The sequence below is a fragment of the Callorhinchus milii genome, unplaced genomic scaffold (genome assembly GCF_018977255.1).
Source record: "Callorhinchus milii isolate IMCB2004 unplaced genomic scaffold, IMCB_Cmil_1.0 Scaffold1, whole genome shotgun sequence".
Lineage (NCBI taxonomy): Eukaryota > Metazoa > Chordata > Chondrichthyes > Chimaeriformes > Callorhinchidae > Callorhinchus > Callorhinchus milii.
In genome coordinates this window covers 58,547,464-58,568,014 of record NW_024704742.1, presented here as the reverse complement: position 1 = coordinate 58,568,014, position 20,551 = coordinate 58,547,464, and the positions used below count along the sequence as shown (strand labels likewise).

At 39.6% G+C, this 20,551-nt stretch overlaps 1 protein-coding gene across 3 annotated transcripts in view; it reads left to right on the top strand.

Annotated features, from left to right (window-relative positions):
- The window catches only part of tenm3 (teneurin transmembrane protein 3), a 163,433-nt gene that overhangs the window by 51,390 nt on the left and 91,492 nt on the right, over window positions 1-20,551 (top strand). For all 3 annotated transcript variants that reach the window (XM_042342618.1, XM_042342615.1, XM_042342611.1), the window contains exons 5-9: window positions 3,168-3,281; window positions 12,124-12,338; window positions 17,428-17,638; window positions 18,014-18,115; window positions 18,542-18,736. In XM_042342618.1, coding sequence (XP_042198552.1) covers window positions 3,168-3,281; window positions 12,124-12,338; window positions 17,428-17,638; window positions 18,014-18,115; window positions 18,542-18,736 — 837 coding nt within the window. The remainder of the gene's footprint in view (window positions 1-3,167; window positions 3,282-12,123; window positions 12,339-17,427; window positions 17,639-18,013; window positions 18,116-18,541; window positions 18,737-20,551) is intronic.

Below are 20,551 nucleotides of genomic sequence, written 5' to 3'. Positions count from 1 at the left end.
CAAACTCACTCCACATCTTACTTGCTATCAGTCAGGAAGCATATGAACTCAGCGGGAGACTTGAGATAAAGGCTAATTTATGGAAAAATATGCAAGCATAATCACACAAAAACCCCAGAGGGGGTAAACATGACTATGCATCTTCCCTTCTGTGTGCTTCATCTTCAATTCTTGTTTTGATTATAGTATTCCGAGTATTTTGAAAGTCTTGCTTCCTGCTTTGCTCAAAGCTTTATAAGCCGCACATTGTGCTTTGTATGAAATCCTGTCAGACTTAATATGGAACATGAAAGTAAACTTGTTCTGTATGTTAGTTATTCATGAGCTCCAAATATGCACACAGACTGTTTCACAACAGAAAAAGAGAAATCAGCAGCCCAGTGTGTCATTTAGCATTAAATTAATTTGACCCCTTTGTGCTTGATATTAAGTCTTTTCATCAGATGCCGCGTTTATCTGTCATCATCATGCAAATGACTCGGCTGAAGATCGTTTGGCGTTGCGCCATTTGGTGCTTTTTTTTCCCTCCCTGTCAGTGTCTTTTCCAGTCGCTGCCTTTTGATTGAGTGGTTTGGTTCTTTGTATTGTGAGTTATTGTTCTTAACCTTTGAGGAGAAGTATAATGAAGCATTTCGGCTCCATCTCACTGACTTCCTTCCCCACACTCCCACCACCAATCCAGTAGCGCAAAAATGTTCAAAATATTCACTTGTAGTTCGAGAAGGTGGAAAAGCAATGAGGGTTAACTGATATTTGTTGTAATAGAAAAAAAGGGGTTGAAAAAAACAATGCTTCCTATGGACTGTTTGAAGAAGAAACCAAAGGATAAACAGACTTCGGTCAGAGCAAGGTCTTTTAATGCATTTTCAATCCAGATTTTGAGTCGGTCCAAGCATGCTCTCTCTGATCCTTGTTAAGTTAATTATTCTTTATAAAGTTCCTCACTTGCCAAAGTGTGTGGAGTCAGACCTGTAACGCATTGCAGGAAGAAGGAAAAGGAGACCCCTCCTTTAACTGTCACAGTTAAAGAAACGATGGGAGGTAAAGAAAAGATCGTAATTCAGGGTTTTTATTTGTTCATGTGAGGATTATATGGGGTTCAGATTTGTATTCGAACAATCAATGTGTTCTAAACAGGTCAAGAAAATCCCACGTCAGTGCGTGCAGACATTGCAGTATGTGATGCCACCAGGTAAATCCTGTTTGGAAAGTCCATTCATTTACTCCCAGAACAAAATAGCCTTATTTTATTAAAACAAAGTAGCTGATTTGAAATGACGCTATCTTAGAAATAATTTCTTCATTGAAATACATTTGTTATGTCTGGCAAAGGTGTTGTCAACGTCCTAACAAAATTTACCTGCAAATACACAGTCACCAGTCACTACACTTCTCAGTAAAATCATGTGATAGCGCTTTGAGACGTCTCATTGACGTGATAAGGAACTGTATCAAATGCAAGGATTATAAAATGATCACTATCCAAATGGAGATATGACAATCACTGGTGAAGTGGATTGACAGACATTGTGAAATGTATGTAAGTCTCAGTTTATTGGCATTCAAAGATCCATTCCTTTGGACTGAACCTGTGCTAAAACGTGTGCCTGTGCTAATCTTGTGTGTCAATCTGGCTCAGTGTAGTGCTCTTGCACTCAGATTTGTGGATTCAAGCCCCACATCGAGACGTGGAATCATATAGTCTAAGATGACACTCGAGCACAGTCGGGGGGTGGGAGGAAGTTCCATTGTTGGAAGCACTGTTCTTCAGGTGAGCTGTTAAACTAAGGTACCATCTGCCTGTTCAGTTGGACGTTATGGATTCCACGGCATTAGTGGAAAAGAGAAGGGAGTTATTCCCAGTGTCCTGGCCAACTAATCCCCCAAATAAAATTGGTCACTCACTCCATGGCTGTTGTCAGACATTGCTGTGCACAAAACTGGCTGCCACATTTTGCCCTCAAAGTAAATGCGCATTTTACAGTAAATTCTGTGAAATGCTTTGAGACATCTCAACAAAATGATTGGGGTTATATCAAATGCAAGTTTTTTTTATTTTAAAACAGTTATTTGTGTAGAATGTAACTTCAAACCAGGGAATCATAAGAATGTTACTTAAAAACATTGAGATTTCATTACAATAGGAGGCCATTTGTCACATTCAGCCTCTGTTGATGCCGACTCTCATGCAAACTGTTTTATATTGTTCCTCTTCAATGTTTATCCAATTCTCTTGTAAGTGTTGTTTAATTTCAGCCTCAGTAGCCACTTGTGACACAGCATTCCATGTTCTAACAATCCTCTGAATTTAAAAAAAATGTTTATTTTAATCTCCCGCTTAACTCTCTGAGTGACAATCTGAGTTTCTGCCTGACTGCCACCAATAAGCAGGAATAATCTTTCACCGCTTATCCTTTTAAAACCCTCACAAGAGTTTCTTTTTGTGGTGTAAAACTGTGAACATACCAAAAATGTGTTGCGGTGATATGATTGCATGATTCATTTTGTGTGGTATTTTCCTTTGCTTCTAGATATGCAGTATATCATGAGGAGATGCACCTCCTTGCATGTGTTTCAGCTATATTTAGATTCCATTCAAAAAGATCATGTATGTCTGACCAAACATGATAGAGTTGCTTATTATTAGGCTTCAAACGATACTGGCTGCTGAAGGCGTAAGCTGTGTTGTGATAGACCACAGAATATTTCACAAAAAAGATGTTGGAACAACATCCATTTCAGCATTCGTTTGGTTTTGAGGGGAAGTGGGGAAGAGGACTGAGATGCAGAGGTAATGAGCTTGTTAACAACGACAACAAATTACATTTGTATAGTGCTTTTCACATCAGGAGGACATCCCAAGGCGCTGGTCAGTCAGGGATTGGCACCCGAGCTGGTGGTTGCGATCAGGAGGGGTGGAGGGTGGTAGCGGTAGGAGGGTGACCAAAGGCATGGTCGAAGAGGAGGGTCTTGAGATGGGTCTCGAAGTAGACAGAGGTGGAGGGGCTGTGGGATGGAGTTCCAGAGGGTGGGGTCAGAGAGGCTGAAGGTTAACTTGCTTCTTAAATGGAAGTTTGTGACTCAAGATACCATAGGGTGCAAAGTGAATATTTGCTTTGCAATATTTCTAGCCCCTGGTGTTTTGATGTATGTTTTGTTTTTATCAGCTATGAACCTATTTGGCCTGAACTGGCAGCTGCAGCAGACTGGGGGTTACACATTCGAGAATGGGAAAGTGAAAGCTGAAACCTCACCAACCAATCCAGTGACATCACTGTCGGGTAAGCAATGAAGAGCATCTTATCATTTTTTTTAAAAAAATGAGGAAAGTGTTTCCGATCTGTTGAGAGGCAGAGTCAATTCTGAAATGTGTGCAGATTACACTCAAGTCTTTGGAAATGTCAAGCACGAGATATAAATCATAAGGCTAAGGTTCTGTACAAGCGGCTTCTATATAAATGTTTTTTGAGACTGAGACCATAAAGACATGTTAAAAAAAAGAATTGGATAAACCGTTTTAAGAGGAATAATATTAAAGGACACGGATATAAAGCACTGAATTGAAATCAGGGTGTAATGAAATCCCATTATAACTCTGTGGTTGGGATCCATAAAATTGCATACAGTCTTATGGTGAGGCCACGGTGCCTCATTTCATTACGCATATATAGGCAGCTTGCTTCCTGCGCTTAAAGGACATGGTTGATTTTCAGAACATCAGATCCCTGCTGATGCCATTTCTTGTATGCTGCACATGCATGGCACAGGAAGTGAACAACAGTGATAAACTGATGGAAGTCAGTCATTTTGGTCACGGGAACTGTTCAGCACCATGAATCTAGCAGGCCCTCTGCATGTATCCACAGTGAACGGGATCCGCACACCATTTGCATTATAAATAAATCATTTCTGTAATGAAGAATCTTCTAATGAGGATGCATTTTGTTAGCTCCAGTGGAGGAGCTAGTACCAGCATAGACTGAATGGTCACTTCCTTCGCTTTAGCATTGATTCTTACAAACACAACTGTAGATTTTTGACAAAGATTCTACTTTGTATTTCAAAGTTTTTTTCTCTGCTTGGCAATAGCTTAGACATTTTTAAAAAAATTTGAATGGAGAAATAAATCATAACAATTTGCCTCAAATTTAAAACCTGTCACAAAAGAGGATATTGAAAATGCGGAGAGAAATTTGATAAAACGAAGGAAAAGTGCAGCAAAAATCCAGACTACATTGGAAGAAAAACTGAAACTGCTGAAAATCTACATCAGGTGTCTGAAAGAGAGAGGTGAATCATCACTCATTCTCTTGCCCATTACACCCACCACCCACAGCTCCCCACCCCAGACAATTTCAGCACCTGACTCTTTCAGTTCTTCCCACACCAATTCTCTGCAGCCCTAAACTTGCTTTCTACGTGAGAATAATTTACATGTGCCTCCTCCGACTGCTGCACCTATGGGCTGTGTTCTCTTCTCAGCATTCACCAGTTTTCTTTTTATCTCGCATCCCAAAGATGATTTAAATTTCAAAGCTGACTTCCCGTGGTGAGTAGTTTCGCAAAATTAATCCTCCCCCGTCAAAAAACAATTGCTGGATTGGAGAGCGTCATGAGATAGGTACATCTGGGCTCCCACATTCTGCGAGCAGAGAAATTAATAGAGAAGCACCATGTGGCAGGCATTTAGGGTTAGTACAGATCTTTACTGCAGGCTTTTGAAACCATTATGTTCAATACGTTCAGCAGCTTTCAGACACATTTTTGTATCAATACATAATGGATACCGCCGACAACTTCTCAGCTCCTACAATTTGATGGCATCTTCAACCTATTTTTCTGAAGATCAGGGTCAGTCACTGAGGAGTTAATGGCTCACAAAGGAACCATGCAAACACTCTTGTGGGCAAGTTTCCAAACATAGCTCTTTTGCCTTATTATTTTGGGAACCACACAGGCAAAGTGTTCATTTTTGTTTATGTTTTACTCATTTTCGGTATTTCTTTACTAGCTGGAAATTTTCCTGCTAATTAACTGGAGTTTGTGTCTTGCTTAGGCTGCAATATTGATGGCAGAGTCATTAATCCATCACTGTGAATACCATGGTGGTGAAGAGCACAGAACACATTGGACGTAAGGGTTATCATTAGCAAGCTGTGTCAAGCCAATAAAGTCACCCCATTAAGTTAACAATCTATAATTATCCAGGGGGAAAAATTCCTATGTTTGTAAATGTTAGCAGAAATGTAGAAATCTATCTCTTACAAGCAACATAAAATTGTTTGTGATGAAGGAAAGAGAACGCCATTTGAGTTTTTAAGGTTTTGTTAAGACCCTGCATGAGGCGCGCTATATCAATGCAAGTTGTTGTAAAGATTATTCAAGAGAAACTCATTCAGAACTCTGCATCTGATTAGACATGTTGAAAAATAAATGTTTAAATCTAGGTGAGATCCAGTGTAGCAGTCAATGAGGGCTATCGCACCTGCTATCGCAGGTAACCATTCAGCCCATCAAGCCTGCACTGGTGTTAGCTCGTCCACTGGAGTTAGCGTCTACATTCCAAATTCCTTGCTCTTTTATAAATCTTTCTAAATTGTTTCTCTTCAAATGCTTACCAAAGTTTTAAGTGTTATCATGGTCTTAGCTAAAAGGAGTAAAGTACAGAATATGAGGCAAGGGCAGGTAAATGGAACTTAAAGGATCTTTAAAAGCACCAGCACAGACACAATGGGCTGAATGGCCTTCTTCTGTGCTTTAATGTCTGTGGTTCTGTGGCTCAGAGAACAGTTTGCTGTGTAATGCTGCATTAAGAAGGTCACTGAAGCCTTGTATCCCCAGATAACTCACCAAACAACTTACCAGAAACCAGCAGGAGCAGTTGTAGAGGCAGCAACAATCCACCAAATTGCTGACTTCCTAATTCTCATGTGCATAATTGATTACAACAACAACTTGCACTGTATATTGCACCGTTCATGTAGGATGTGTCTCGGAGCAGTTCACAATAAGCGGGTTAAGGGAGAGGGGGGGAAAGGGGAAGATGCAATAGAAACAGTCACAGAAGTAATTTGTAGTGTCCATTCATGCACCAGTTGCAGATTTTCATCCTTCCCACCTTTTCCCACTTTGGGGGGCTGCCCTGCTTCACCAAAGATGTTGCTCCATGAAAGGCCCACAGGGCTTTGTGTGAATCTTTCTTTGTGTTTTCACAGTTTCACCCGAAATTCCACACAGCTGAATACAGTGAATCTTTTTCCCTGTTCTAATAATGAATTGGATCATTTGGGTGCTTTAGCTTCACAATGCTCACACTCTGAACTGAGAAATGTCAGACACTGTTAAGATTTCTTTGAACAGCTCATTAACCAGGCCTGGTGCCCAATTTTGACAAGCAAGGGAACGCCAACCCTTTATTTGAAGCTCAAGAGTTCAGATGTTTCTCCTCATCAACAAAAATTCTCTATCGAACAATCTGAGAAATATGCTTTACAAGAATCATTTATTTATCATATTATTTTCACTAGTCCTGCTCATAACAGTGCACTTAGTCATCGCCAGTGAATGCCAATATTTTTCTTGCTCTCCTGTTTTGTAGCACATTCTGGGGGAGACAGCCTCATTCTTCTCAATTTAGGCTTCTCAGATCTAAGAATGATTACATCATTTTTATCGCCCATAAAACAGAGAGTCACTCCACTTTGCAGTATATTCTGTGAAGCGCTTTGAGACGTCTCGAAGATGTGAAAATGCACTATATCAAATGCAAGGATTATTATTATTTATCATATTTTCCTCATAAAGCAAAATAACTAGCTGCTGTGTTTAGCCTCCTCAGTTCTGTGAAGAGATGGCTTTAAGTTTATAAACACCATGTATATGGATCTCACAGTCCTGACAATCCTTTCAACCAAATCCACTGCGCAGTGCATTAAGCAACCGCACCCACAACGTGACAGTGTATAGTTCAGAACATTTTGAAGAGCATTTTACTCTTCACTACCTCTATGCACATACATACCCAAAGCAATACAATGCAATATAAATTTAATTAAAATATGCCTTTTGCATCTGGAGAACATCCCAAGGCACAACAATTATGGCTTGGCACCTGAGCTGGGGGCCGAGTGGGATAGGAGAGGAAAGTTGACTGAAATCGCGGTCAAAGAGGTAGGTCTTGAGACAGACCTTAGTATACATGCTTAATTTTTCACTCCTACCTTTGGGTTCATCAACAGCATGTAAAATTCCACAGTCAAAAGGCTGAGCAGGGTTCCTTACCCCAGACATTTGACATATCCTACACTTTCACCACATCCCACTTATTCTAATCCTATATTGGAGGATTCTCCTTTCTCAAATCCGGTTAATGTAGTTGCATCAAGATCATTCACATAATATTTAGAAACTTAAGGAAGATGTTGTACACAGCAGGAACAAGCTGATTTTGGAGGAATATTTCATCATTTGGACCTTTAATGAAGGTTAATAGTCAATTTGATTATAATCAAAAGTGCAGAACTGAATCCAATTTAGCTTTAAATACTTCTAACTGGTATCTCAGTTTTAAATCAGCAAAACCACAGTGTTTTGCGGACATCATGTGGATCTTTATAATTAAAGACATTTAAGCTTGTCCTTTCATTAGCTGTTCCTTTATGACAATAATGGTTGGGGGCGGAGAGGTTAAGCTTGGTTCTGACAAAGGTCAGTGGGGGAAGGAGAGAAAGAGGCAAGTAAACCAGGGTGTGAATGATTGACATTGGTATTTACTCGCACTGCGGGAGCTTACTGGACGACTTGTTTTTGTAGGTCACAATTTGTACTGTCATCTTACAAATGGGCAAATCCAAGGCTGCGCTGTTTCATCAAACCGAAGCTCCATTTGTATTGATTAACCATAACATTGCTTACTCCACTTCATGTTAATGTGTATCCTTGCATCATTCACACTGAGGATTCTAAAACCACTCAGACTTGAGGTTTACAGACCAGAAGCATTTAAAATCACCTAACTCGAGGGAATCTGACCCTGAATGTTTATTATTCAGTCCTACAGTGCTGGTAGTAACATTGCAATCTGCTGCCTTTATTGTTCTTGCGCCTTCTCTCTAATGCCTGGGTGCATTTGACTGCAAAAGGAGCCCAAATTTCACATGATCTTAATCTTAGTTTTGTGTTAAATTCAACCTTAATTTGAAAACCTGGATTTAGGAAAACCGGCTTCCGAATTAAGACTGAATTGAAGATTTTTTGAAAATTCTGCAGTTTGAAATTTTAAGGCAATGATCCTAAGGATAGGACCATGTGCATTGTTCTGTAGCTTTGTTTAACAGTGAGTAAGCCATTTCCCTCAGTTTTAACTTGAAATAAAGTAGAATTCTATGGGGGGATTATCCCCACATCAGTGAAAGGTCTATGCCAAAACTGTAAGACTCTCATACCAATAGGAAATTACAGCCTCCTCTCAACAACTGACAGAAAAGTGAAAATGAGGAGGTTAGTATATGAGGAATCATCGGTTACAGACCCTTGTCCCATCAGTTCATGAATTCAATGTGTGTGAGAATTCCTTACAATAATGTTCAGCAAAACATTAGTGACATAAAATGTAGAACAAGAATTGCCAGGGGGTAAGTCGAGAGGAAAATGGACTATTGGTCACGATCATGTGCTAGAGCTAGTCTTATCTCCAATAACTATTCTCAGTTGGTCATTTTCTTCATATAATCCTTGCATTTGATATAGCGCCTTATCACATCTTCGAGACGCCTCAAACCACTTCACAGAATATACTGTAAAGTATAATATATAATATAAAGTGAATTGACTGTATATTTTGTCAGCAAAATGCGCCAGCCAATTGCACACAGCAGGGTCCTACCATAGTTATGGATTGAGTGACCAAATTTTTTTTAATTTAGAAGGGATTATCAACTTGGAAAAGCGATCCGCCAATCGACTAACAATCAGGTTCCTACCGACTGCTAGGTAAACAGATGCATTTGGAGTAAGCAAACTTGCCTAAAGTTTCGCCCTGCCTACGAATCAAACCTGGGTCCTCTCACTTGCGAGGCGAGCGCTTTAACCAGTACACTACAAGACTCCACACAACATTTTACAATAAATCCTGTGAAGCACTTATAGAGTCATCCTAATGTTAAAGACAATATATCAAATGAAACGAGTAAAAAAACACAAAATGAGCTAATGCATTCATTACTGTAATGCGGAGGCCTGAGCTCGGTAGACATCAAAGTTGTTAATCTTTTGTCTTCTATCGGGTGTGCTTCTTTAGGCACAGGTTGATTAACCAGCAGGAAAGCGCAGTAGAAAACACAAAAGCCAAACCCATCATATTTACTTAATTTGTTATATGCACCAAAGAATTCTGCAACAAACATTTGGAAAGGTGGGAGCAGAGAGAAAGAGAATTGGAGAAAGATAAAAGGCATTCTGTGATTCCAGCCTTGGCACTATTGAGAGGCAGTATTGATTCACGAGTGTCAGTGCATCACCCACAATCAGGATGCCCCAAATGCTGTGCATTTATCCCACATTGTACAGTACAGATGATGGCATTTGTTATGTCAAGGGTATCAGATACGTGCATGTATGAGAACTGATTATGTGCGGCACCGCTTTTGAAAAATCTACCTTGGAATTACTCAAGGTAAGCGAAAGAAATAAAAGCTTGTGAAATTAAAGTGACCTGAATGTTTAAAGATTTCATAATAGTTATTTTTTTCAATGCTCTACGGTGACTATAATGTCTGTAAAAGGAATTACAGGAATTTACTGCAAGCTTGACTGTCACAGAAATATCAGGTTGTACTATCTTTCCATTTTTGCTTGTTTTAGAGCTTTACCAAAGAAATCTAATAGAAGCTATACATTTAATTTTCCTATAATGCACAAAGATATCTTCAGTCAATTGGTTTTAAGCTAAACAAATCTCATGCCATCTTTATCCTGAAATGTAATTTTTAATATGCTGTTTGGGGGGTTGATGATTGACAGTGTAGATAATCACTGGAATTACACGGCAAATATTACTCTTGCTGTACGAAACGAATCTCAGAATGTTTGGAAACTGCTGCTGCTCCATTCTAATCTTACAATGGCGTTAAAACCTAATCCTGGATGCTTAGGAAACTGAGCAAGAGCCACATTATTATTGAGGCGTAATACCACTAGAAGCTCGTGAGGTATCTGTGAAATGTCACTAAAGGAGAAACCTTTGATGGCTTAGTACGATGTGTTCTGCATTCATGAGTTCAGAGAAGAATGACATTTGTAAGTGATTGTGCGTTCACTATTCCCAAAATGGCATGACTAGGACCTGAACACCAGTCTTAGCCTGGAAAATCATTTTGCCTGAAAATTTTATATTGTCGGATTTCAAATAACCAACTAGTGACCATCGCCCCAGGAAAGACGCTATACAAATGTAATTTTATATTGGTATTGTATTGGAAGGGAGGTAAGCGGGGTCATGAAGCTGAACTATTGGCTTCAAGATGATGTGTGGCAATGGAATGTCAGAATCGAGCCAGCCCTCTGTGGTGGTCCCAGTGGTCCAGTTCCCTGAGACAGGTGGGGTGCAGTACTCCATTACAGCACAGGACAGGTAGACTAGTTAATGGGCGTAGGGATTCTTTCCCAATCAGTTCCGATAGCTGTCGAATAGGGTGGTCCTAGCTGGACAAGCAGCAGGAAACTTGCCAGCCAGTTCTCTCAAATGGCAAACTATGAAAATGTAGCTGGTTAATTTCACCATTACCCCAACATAGACTCTCGGTGGCTCTTGCTAACCTTTGCCTATTACTCTCCAGAATTGGAAAGCAGGATATGTCCCTCCAGGAAGAGAGAGTGTGCATTCCATTCCAATAAATATCTCTGGAATTTCCACATGTAGATGGGATGCATGGAACTATCAGATTGGTTTGGATACTCTTAAGCTTGGTGATGGGTTTCTGCATGGGTCAGACCCCTGGCTGATCAAAAAACAACGATTGCACAAAATTGTGGAAAATTCTTATATTCAGTCTTAATGTGGAAGCCAATTTTCCACAGTTATTAAAGAAGAATCGGTTTCTGTATTAAGACAGAATTTAAGTATCCTTCACAATTCTGTACATTTTACAGAAATTATGGCTTTCAGGTTAAAACTTGGAGTAATCTCAGACCTTGGGATCAGAAGGCAAGTGTAGTCAACTGAGAATCTCAACCAAGTCCTCTGAGTAAGGGAAATTACAAGGAAAGGATGTTTCTCTTCTTTTTCCACCCAACCTCACCACTGACCATATAAATTTGTTAATATCTTTCCCTGTACATCCTACTAAATGTGGAGGGCCAAGGGGTTCCTGAGAGTAATGATAAATAATCCTTGCATTTTTGGGGTAAAGGCAGTACATTTGATTGAGCGCTACCTTCACCCACACAACATACAGCCACTGCTCTTCACAGTATATCCTGTGAAGTGCTTTGGTACGTCCTCCCAGTGTGAAAGATGCTATATCAAATTTAAGTGCTATTAATTATTTTTTATTATTACTGCATTGTTTGGCATCTCAAGGTGCTCAAATGATTTTACTGTGACTATCTGTAAGCAAATGTCACAGTCAATTTGTGCACAGCAGTGTCCCACAAACAGCCAGTCAAGTAATGCTCAACAGGAGGACAGCAACAAGCAATAATGTGATATTAAAGAGCAAGCCAGGGGAGACGGGGGTGGGAAATGGGTCATAGGAGGGTGTATAAAGTTAACACATTACTGCCTAGGTGGAAGAGGTGGATAACAAACAAATTATAAAGATAAAACTGGAACGCTGACTTCACTGTTGTATTGTTTTAAAATACAATTTATAAAAAATAACACCAAATCAAGCTGCAATGATGTTTCACAGTAAACTAAAGCCAAGGTGAAACACAGAGATCAAAATCAGTTTATCCTGAATACTGATGTCCTGGTAATAATACAGAATCAGTAATTACCTTTAAACATCAAATACTCTGTTCATTGCCCGGCTTCTATGCAGTGGAAAGGAGCAATGGAACAAGACAGGCACAAGCAAAATTCTGTTGGTTTTAAACTCTTGTGTTCTGAAATTATTTTTTTAGGAAAAGGTGGCCTCACCTATCAGGAAAACAACACTATCGATACCGGTGAGGTTGATTTGGGCCGCAGGGCTATCCAGGAAGTGCCTCCTGGGATCTTTTGGAGAGCTCAACTTTTTGTTGACAAGCCCCAGTTTCTGAAGTTCAACATATCCCTTCCAAAGGATGCACTGATTGGAATATATGGCAGAAAAGGGCTACCTCCTTCACACACCCAGGTAATGCTGTCTACTGTCTAGGCAGACCCTTCTCGCTGTCTGTCTACTGTCTCCTTCAACCCGCAACCCCCGTTCCACTTCCCTCACTTGCTATCTGTCTGATACTCCTCTGACCATTCACTATCTGTCTACTATCTCCTCATATCACTATTGTTATCACTTGCTCCTCACTGTCTACTTAATCCCTCTCACTATCTACTTATTCCTACTTAGACAACGCTCCCTATTTGTCTATCCCTCCTCAGACCTTTTTTTATTGTCTATCGACCCCTCCTCTAACTCCTGTCAACTACCTTCTCCCACTCTTCTCACTTTTACATTTGTTTGCCTTCTGATCTCATCTCATCCTCTTTGCATTCGAGTTTTGTTCAGTGTCTCCTCAAAACACTCAATTCACTTTCACGTCTATGTGTTCTATCTGCTCTACTCACCACACACCCATACATTTCCACTTTGTCACAAATAACATCTCCAAGTGTTCTCTACCCTCTCTCTTTCCACAACTCTTTTTGTAGCTTTACTGTTTAATTAAATTACTTGTCAGTGTTACGAATTTTCTCATAGTCAGTGAAATACCAGTCGGTGCATAATGATCTCTCAGAAAATTGTTTATCTCTTTACAAGGACCACATTTCAATTCCTGGCAGTCAGTGGTGAAATATGGTTGGCTTTCTTCTTTTGTCATTGATATTCCCCGCTGTATGCTTCATGTAGAAATGGATTTGATTGTTTGACTTTGGGTTTTATTTGAAATTCTCAAAAACTGACTCTACTGAACTGATTGACATTCGGCACCCTGCACAATATATTTATTGTAGTTTCTTTAAAAGCCCTGCTTTGGATTCTGCAAAGTATTTGTTTTGCAGACTCTAACCCCCTGAGGACTGTAAGAACATTTCTGCATCACCTTCAGGTAGCAATAAAAGAATATAATTTGCCAGGTTTCTCAGATCTATGTGACAAGAGGCATCTTCCATTGTGCAATACTATATTCTCCTTTTATTCATCAGCATTGCAGTCAAGTCTCAATAAATGTAATTATAATATTTTATTGGTACATAAAATGGGAATGAATGAGCAAACATTCATTGGAATTTCATCCCTGTGAGAGCTCTTAAATAACGTATTGTCGGAGAGCTGCACTGAATTGTATCCATGGATCAGGAACTTGTTTATCCTTGTTGCACAGTTAACATTTTAGAAAAAGCAATTGTGAGCAACCTATTTTTCATCACTAACAAGTTAATTAACCCCACCATAGCCTCATGCCTAAAAACTTGTCTGAATTCATACTGCATTCAATTCTGCGTTATATAAGCCAGAAATGGGTTTGTGGACACACACTTTTGGCACTCGATTCATTTTCCTACACAGCAGTAGGATATGACACCACAATTGCACAATTTCCACATGTTGAGTTCCCAATTTCAACTATGTCATTATATGGGGTTGATAAGCACAGCTCAGATGCTTTACCAAATGGAGGTAATCAAACATCAAAAGAGATAAATTACCTCACTCAACTCTCAGAGATCACCTAGTAGTAGTTGTACAGAAAGGCTTTGACAGAGGAATGGTGAGACAATACCATCAATGAATCATAGAATTATAGAATATCACATCACAGAAGCATGCCATTCGGCCCATAGTGGTCTATGCCGTATCTTTGGAAGAGCTACCAAATCAGTCCCACTCCCATGCTCTTTCCCCGTATCCTTGCAAATTTTTCCTCTTCAAGTACCTATCCAATTCCCTTTTGAAAGTTGTTATTTTAATCTGTTTCCACAACCCTTTCAGACAGTGCATTCCAGACCTAACAACTCTCTGTGTAAAATTCTTCTCCTTGTCTCCCCTCTGGTTCTTTTGTCAATTATCTTGAAACTATGTCCCCTGGTTATTGACCCACCTGCAAGTGAAAATAATTTCTCCCCATCTACTCTATCAAAACCCCTCGTAATTTTGAACACCTCTATTAAATCTTGAGCACATCTATTAAATCTACCTTGTAAGTCATCTCCCACTTTTCAAACACACTCCTCACTGGTCTCCCAGTTCCACCATCCACAAGGTCCATCTTATCCAATACTCTGCCATACACATCCTCACCAACCTTTGCATACTCATCACCCCTATTCTCTCCAGGCTCTACTGGTTCCCTGTCTCTGAGAGAATTGATTTCAAGATCCTCATCCTCACAAACAAATTCCTTCACACCCTAACGCCTTCCTACCTCTCTATCCTGATCATTCCCCTCTCCTCTGGCTATCCTTCTTATCTCTCTGATCTGCTCATACCCTACTCCTCTTCCTGTCCCCTTTTCTCAGTTGACACAGACTTAATGCACATCTCCCAAACATCAATGGCTATGCCTGCAGCCACTACACCTCTAACCTCTGGTTTTCCCTGCCTCAATCCCTCTGCCTTATCTTTGTCTTCAAATCCCACATTAACACTTACCGCTTTGACCAAGCCTATAGCCACTTCTTACTTCTCCCTTATTCAGCATCCAATCCTGCCACTGTACAGTTCTCCCAAGACGTTAATCTGCATGAAGGGAGCTATATAAATGCAAGCTGTTGTTGGTAACGCGAATAAATGATGAAACCTTTCTAGAAGAGCAAGGTTTTATACATGAATGGAAAAAGAACTCGGTGTTTGAATAAATGCAAATCGATTTATGATGGTTATGTGTCGGAACTGCTGTTTAACAACCCTGATAACTGTCTAAGCAATAGCTTGCACTGTTCATTTAGATTCCTCACCATAATTTTGCCAAGGAATGACAACACAGCTTTAACACTTGAAATACAAACACCTCTCGCCTGGGTTTGTCTATCAATCTGTTGAATAAATCTACAGAACTGACAATGAAGGCCTATTTAGTATAAATCAATATATGTTTGAAACTGTCCACATCACTTTCTGAGAATGTCAGTTTATGTATAACCAAAGGATCGATGTAATGCTTTGTTGGCAATAAAAAAAACAAAAGATATTGACAGTTTAAAGTAATTCTGATAAGTCCCCAATGCAGTCATGTTTGTATCACACACTGTGACTCTATCCATTATGGGGATGCTCCATATATTTCTTAGTGGCTATGAAGATCAAAGCTATGTGATGTTCATGATGCTTTTCCTTCTGATGATCCAAAAGATCTTGTTTATTTCAGGCACATATGTTCCCATTTTGAGACCTTCACTTGTCTTACTCTTTGTAGTAATATTTACTGTACTTTGTAGCAATTTTCCACTTGTCTTTCATCACTTCTGTTATCCTGTGGTAGATACAAAGTACAGTGCTTATTTCTGTATCTGTTAAATGGCGAGTCCAAACTCAGATTGAGATACGAATCTATATGCATATTTTTGGGGAAATTATTTCTTCCCCCCACTCCTCATAGCCATTCATTTGAGTCACATTCAAGACCTTCTTAATGGAAGCTGTGGATATAAGGAGGGAAAAAAAGTGAACTATAGTATGCAATGAATAGGTGACACCCATTTGTAGAAACAACAACCATTAAATTTGTAAAGTGCCTTTCAGGTTGGGTGGTCATTCCAAGGCACTGGACAGTCAGGGATTTGGACCCAAGCAGGGTGTTCGGCTCAGGGGTGAGGTGGAGGGCGTGGTGGGTATGGGTAGGATGCTTCAGTGCTAAAAGTCTTTAGCATTGAAGGTCTTTTGGCCCATAATACCTGGGCTGGTGCCAGCACCCACTACTGGAGATACTGTATTTGCCTATTTTTCCCCTATCATATTGAAAGTCAAATAGTTGTTTTTTATTTCAATCTTTTCTTCCGATCCTAATGAATGCTAAGGATATTACTGTCCCCGGTTTTTAATTCCTGCAACATTGTCCTATTGAGAAGGTTTAAGTGTGATATTACATTTAAGATCGAAAAGTTTCCACAACCTGCACTATTGGAAATATTAAGTTTAAGTCTAATGTGTGAAAATTGAATTTTCTGAACAGTGTTGAATATGGATAGCAATAAATCAGTTGGTCATATCAGTGAATGCTGGCCCGTTACTGGAAGACCATGTCAAACTCATTTCTATGTAATTGAGATCTGTGCACATTTAAGCAATATGCATTTTTTTGTGAAATTGTTTTTCCCCTCCCATTAATTTCAGCAGCATTCAAGGTCTTTTCAATGAAAGGTGTGGAAAAAAAAGTAATTTACCCTGATATATCAGTTTACTGTAGTCTGAATAGTAAGAGGTTGCACAGTGGACCCAATCTGACTTCTGGTTTATAGCATGCAAGAACATGTGTCTTGGCATCCCAGCAACCACTCGAAACATCTGCTACATGCTATGTTCAATAATGCAACCCCTTATTATGCGACTCTGATTTGAAATCAGTCAGATATAATTTTAAATGCAACTATACCGTTGACCTGAATCAGTCTAAAAATAATCTCACACTCTGAAAAGTTTAATCCATATCTGAATCTTGAACCATCATCAATCTCTGGTGATCCGATACTGGCAGACTTTTAATGTCCATGTAAAACCATCAGTCTGATAATTCATGGGAAGACATTGCAATGCCTCTTGTAGTTCAGGATCAGAAGCAGTCGTTTAATTTGTGACATTAGTTAATTGTAACTTCCACCTTACGAAATTCGCAGGCTATGAAAGTAGAAAGATGAAGGGGGACTCGAGTATGTGAGGGAAGGGGAGACAACTTCCTATTTTGCTGGCAGGACCAATTTTCAGACTCAGCTGACTTGGAAATCTAGGAGCAATGATTTTCCCTACAAAAGTGCAATTCACAGTGAATCCTACGACGTGCTTTGAGTCGATTATCCACGTGAAATATAAGGATTATTATTTTAATTTGACAAACCAGGAAGTGGTAACAGACACAGCAACAACAGCTTGCATTTATATAATGTCCTTCAGGGTAGGGTAGTGTTCCTGGGCTCTTCAGTCTTGCAAATGCATGGATTGTAAATTAAATCCGCAGAGCCTATTTTTCCCGTGTCCTGGAAATTTGCATCTTTCAAGCATTTGACAGAATGTAAAATGTGTTTTTGATGCCAAATTGACATCTAATTGTATATTGTACCTTACCTCTCAGTACGACTTTGTGGAGCTGCTCGATGGCAGTAGATTGATAGCCAGAGAAAAGCGCAACCTTGCTGAGTCTGACCACAGAGTCCGACACATTAGGGCCGTTAGCCTCCAAGAAGCCGGTTTCATCCAGTATCTGGATTCAGGAGTCTGGCACCTGGCCTTTTACAATGATGGGAAAACTGCTGAGCAAGTGTCCTTCAATACCATTGTCATAGGTAAGTGTTGTCACTCATGTACATGACTAATTAGTAACTGGTTCAGACAATTACTGATAATTTGAACCTCTAATACAATGTTCAGATGGATGATAAAGAATTGTTCTGGCTCTCTGATGGCTCAGATGATAAAGTGCGAAACTGAGTCAGAAGGTCACACATTTGACCCCAGCCTGTACTAAGTACAGTATATCAGGGCAGTCATTCTCAATTGCTCTCAGTAGTCATGTGCTCAGGAGGGAAAAATCATCCAGAGTTGCCACCCATGACACTCTAAAGCTTACAAATAAAGAACAGTTATAACCAATAGCCTTGTACAAGGTAAGAAATATGCATGGAAACTAATTGAGAGCTTGCTTTGCTGTCCACACACAGAGTCTGCAGTTGAGTGTCCTCGAAATTGCCATGGAAGCGGAGAATGTATTTCTGGAACTTGCCATTGTTTTCCTGGATTCCTTGGACCTGATTGTGCGAGAGGTATTTGAATTGTATTTCTTACATCTCCAAAGTAGGGTGGTGCTGGAGTATGGGCGGAAGGATTTCTATAGCTTAGAAATCCTAACCTTTTGTTTGTTATTAATATAAGAGACGTGCATAGCGGAGCACGTCTATAATAGCAAAGAACAGACGGTCTTAGTCGTTGCCAGTGGCGACCACAGTACCCAGCGGGGCAGCCCACGATGAGTCTGCCACAGTCTCTTTGAAAACCTTTACATCTGAAGAGCCTGATGGATAAAATCTTCATATTCGAGGATCAGAGCATTTATATTTCTTAGAAATACTGAAAAGCGTATTGATGAGGTTTGATGATAAAAGGTTTTTAAAATCTTTTTGAGCACCTCACCGCTTGAGTTCTCTTCTATCCCCAGTTCTCATGTCTTTCTCTTTCTTTCTGTTGTGCAGCAGCCTGTCCTGTCCTATGTAATGGCAATGGACAGTACTCCAAAGGACGCTGCCTTTGTTACAGTGGATGGAAGGCAATGGAGTGTGACGTGCCCTCAACCCAATGCATCGACCCTCAGTGCAGAGGACATGGCATCTGCATTATGGGCTCCTGTGTCTGCAACTCGGGCTACAAGGGAGAAATGTGTGAGCAAGGTACAGCAGAGCAGAATTGTAGGGGTTCCAGGGAGGTCAGGGAGTGTCCTGGCAGAAATGCAATGGAAGTACAGCAATGGCTGAGATATTCTAGTTAGATAACTTATAGTGGGCATGCTTGTGACTCAATATTCCCATTCCCCACAAATACATATTATTCAATAGTTTATGGACAGACGTATAAAAGGTGCACATGCGTGATCAGTGAAATTTTAATTTAAAATTGGAGGTTAGCAGGGTTTAAACCTCATGGGTAAGCTTCTGAGAAATTTTCTCAAAAAACATATGACTAAATCTGATTCACCCACTCTTATTCCTTATTGTAAAATGAAAGTTTCCAAGTAGTTTTAAATACAAATGTAGATTAAAATGATATATAATTATCAATTTAACAGGGGTCACAGACAGAATCCTTGGATCTATTTATAGAATTGACCATTTTGTTTGAGATTTCGTCCATTTATTAGATTTGACCTAATGTGTTTCTCCACCCCTCAGACAGGTAATACTACTCCAGAAAATCATCTTTTTTTTCTCTCAATACCTTCTCCCCCACATCTAGTCATTTCCAAAACACACAATGAATGCCAGGTCAGTTCATTCTCAGTATCAGCCTAGACTTCTGGCCATTTTTTTCACAATCAGGTAGAATGTCTCCCTCTAACATGTTGACAATGTGTGTAGGGTCCTCTGCCTTCATGTTTTCACAGTAGAACATTTGAATTTAACATAATCTGATTTTAGATTCCTCAAAATTCGGACTGTCAGCATTTTTTATCCATTGTCCCATTCCAATGTTTCATTTCATGTTACATATCTAGTCTTTATACATCCAGAAAGAAAAAGTATGTTTTATGTGCACTTCTACTTAGATAGTAGTAGAAAAAAATTCACGAATGGCCATGATCATAAGAGGAGAAATATTGACACCCATTATCTAATGTGGCAGCCTCAAGGCTGGTCACAGTGGATGGAGTTGTCCTTCACACCACCCCTCCCACTTGTTGGGGGAGAACAATTTCAACAGTAGGAATATAGTTTGTGCATAGGAATGCATACAGATTAAGAAATTGTTTACCTTCTGATTTTTTTAAAAAATCAGCTACCACTCAGCTAGTCACAAAATAAACTTCCAGAATTGCAGTTTAAAGGTAAAAAATTCTTTGGGAATAAGTTGAGGAGACGTTGAAGGTTTCTTATAAATTACTATTATAACCATTAAGCCATCATATGTATGGCCTCTAAGGTGCTTGGACAGCCATTCAAATAGCTATTCACCTTTAGAGGAAAAAATAAGTTCGATTCAATGAGATTTAAGCCCAGGTAGATAGAACAACAGAGAACCAGAAGGAAGCTCATCCCACTGGTTGGTGCTTCATTTGGATGGACCCAGCAGTGATTCTGAGTCACTTTTTCTGTGATATGATTGTCAGATTTGTCACTGAGGTATAGAATCTGATACATTGCAGACAAGTGGCACTTTCCCATGGGGAATACATAGTTGAGAGGGTTATTCCTTTCACTGTCACTGAAGCTGTGAGTAGTTCAAGAAACAACTTTCCTCAAGGCAATTAGGAAGTGCTCTGTCAAAAGGTTTTGTCTTCAGAGATAAAGAAAATGTCCTCTATTGCAATTCACCATTGAGCAATAGGTCAAAAAATGACACTTTTGTTATTCATTGTCACTAAAAAGATAGGATATTTGCAACCCATAGTAGACACAAGAGGATTAAAATGATCCATTGACAAGGACATTCAAGATGGTGATTTTGCAGCACATTATCTAAGTAGTGAAGAAAGTGACTTCAAAGGCAAA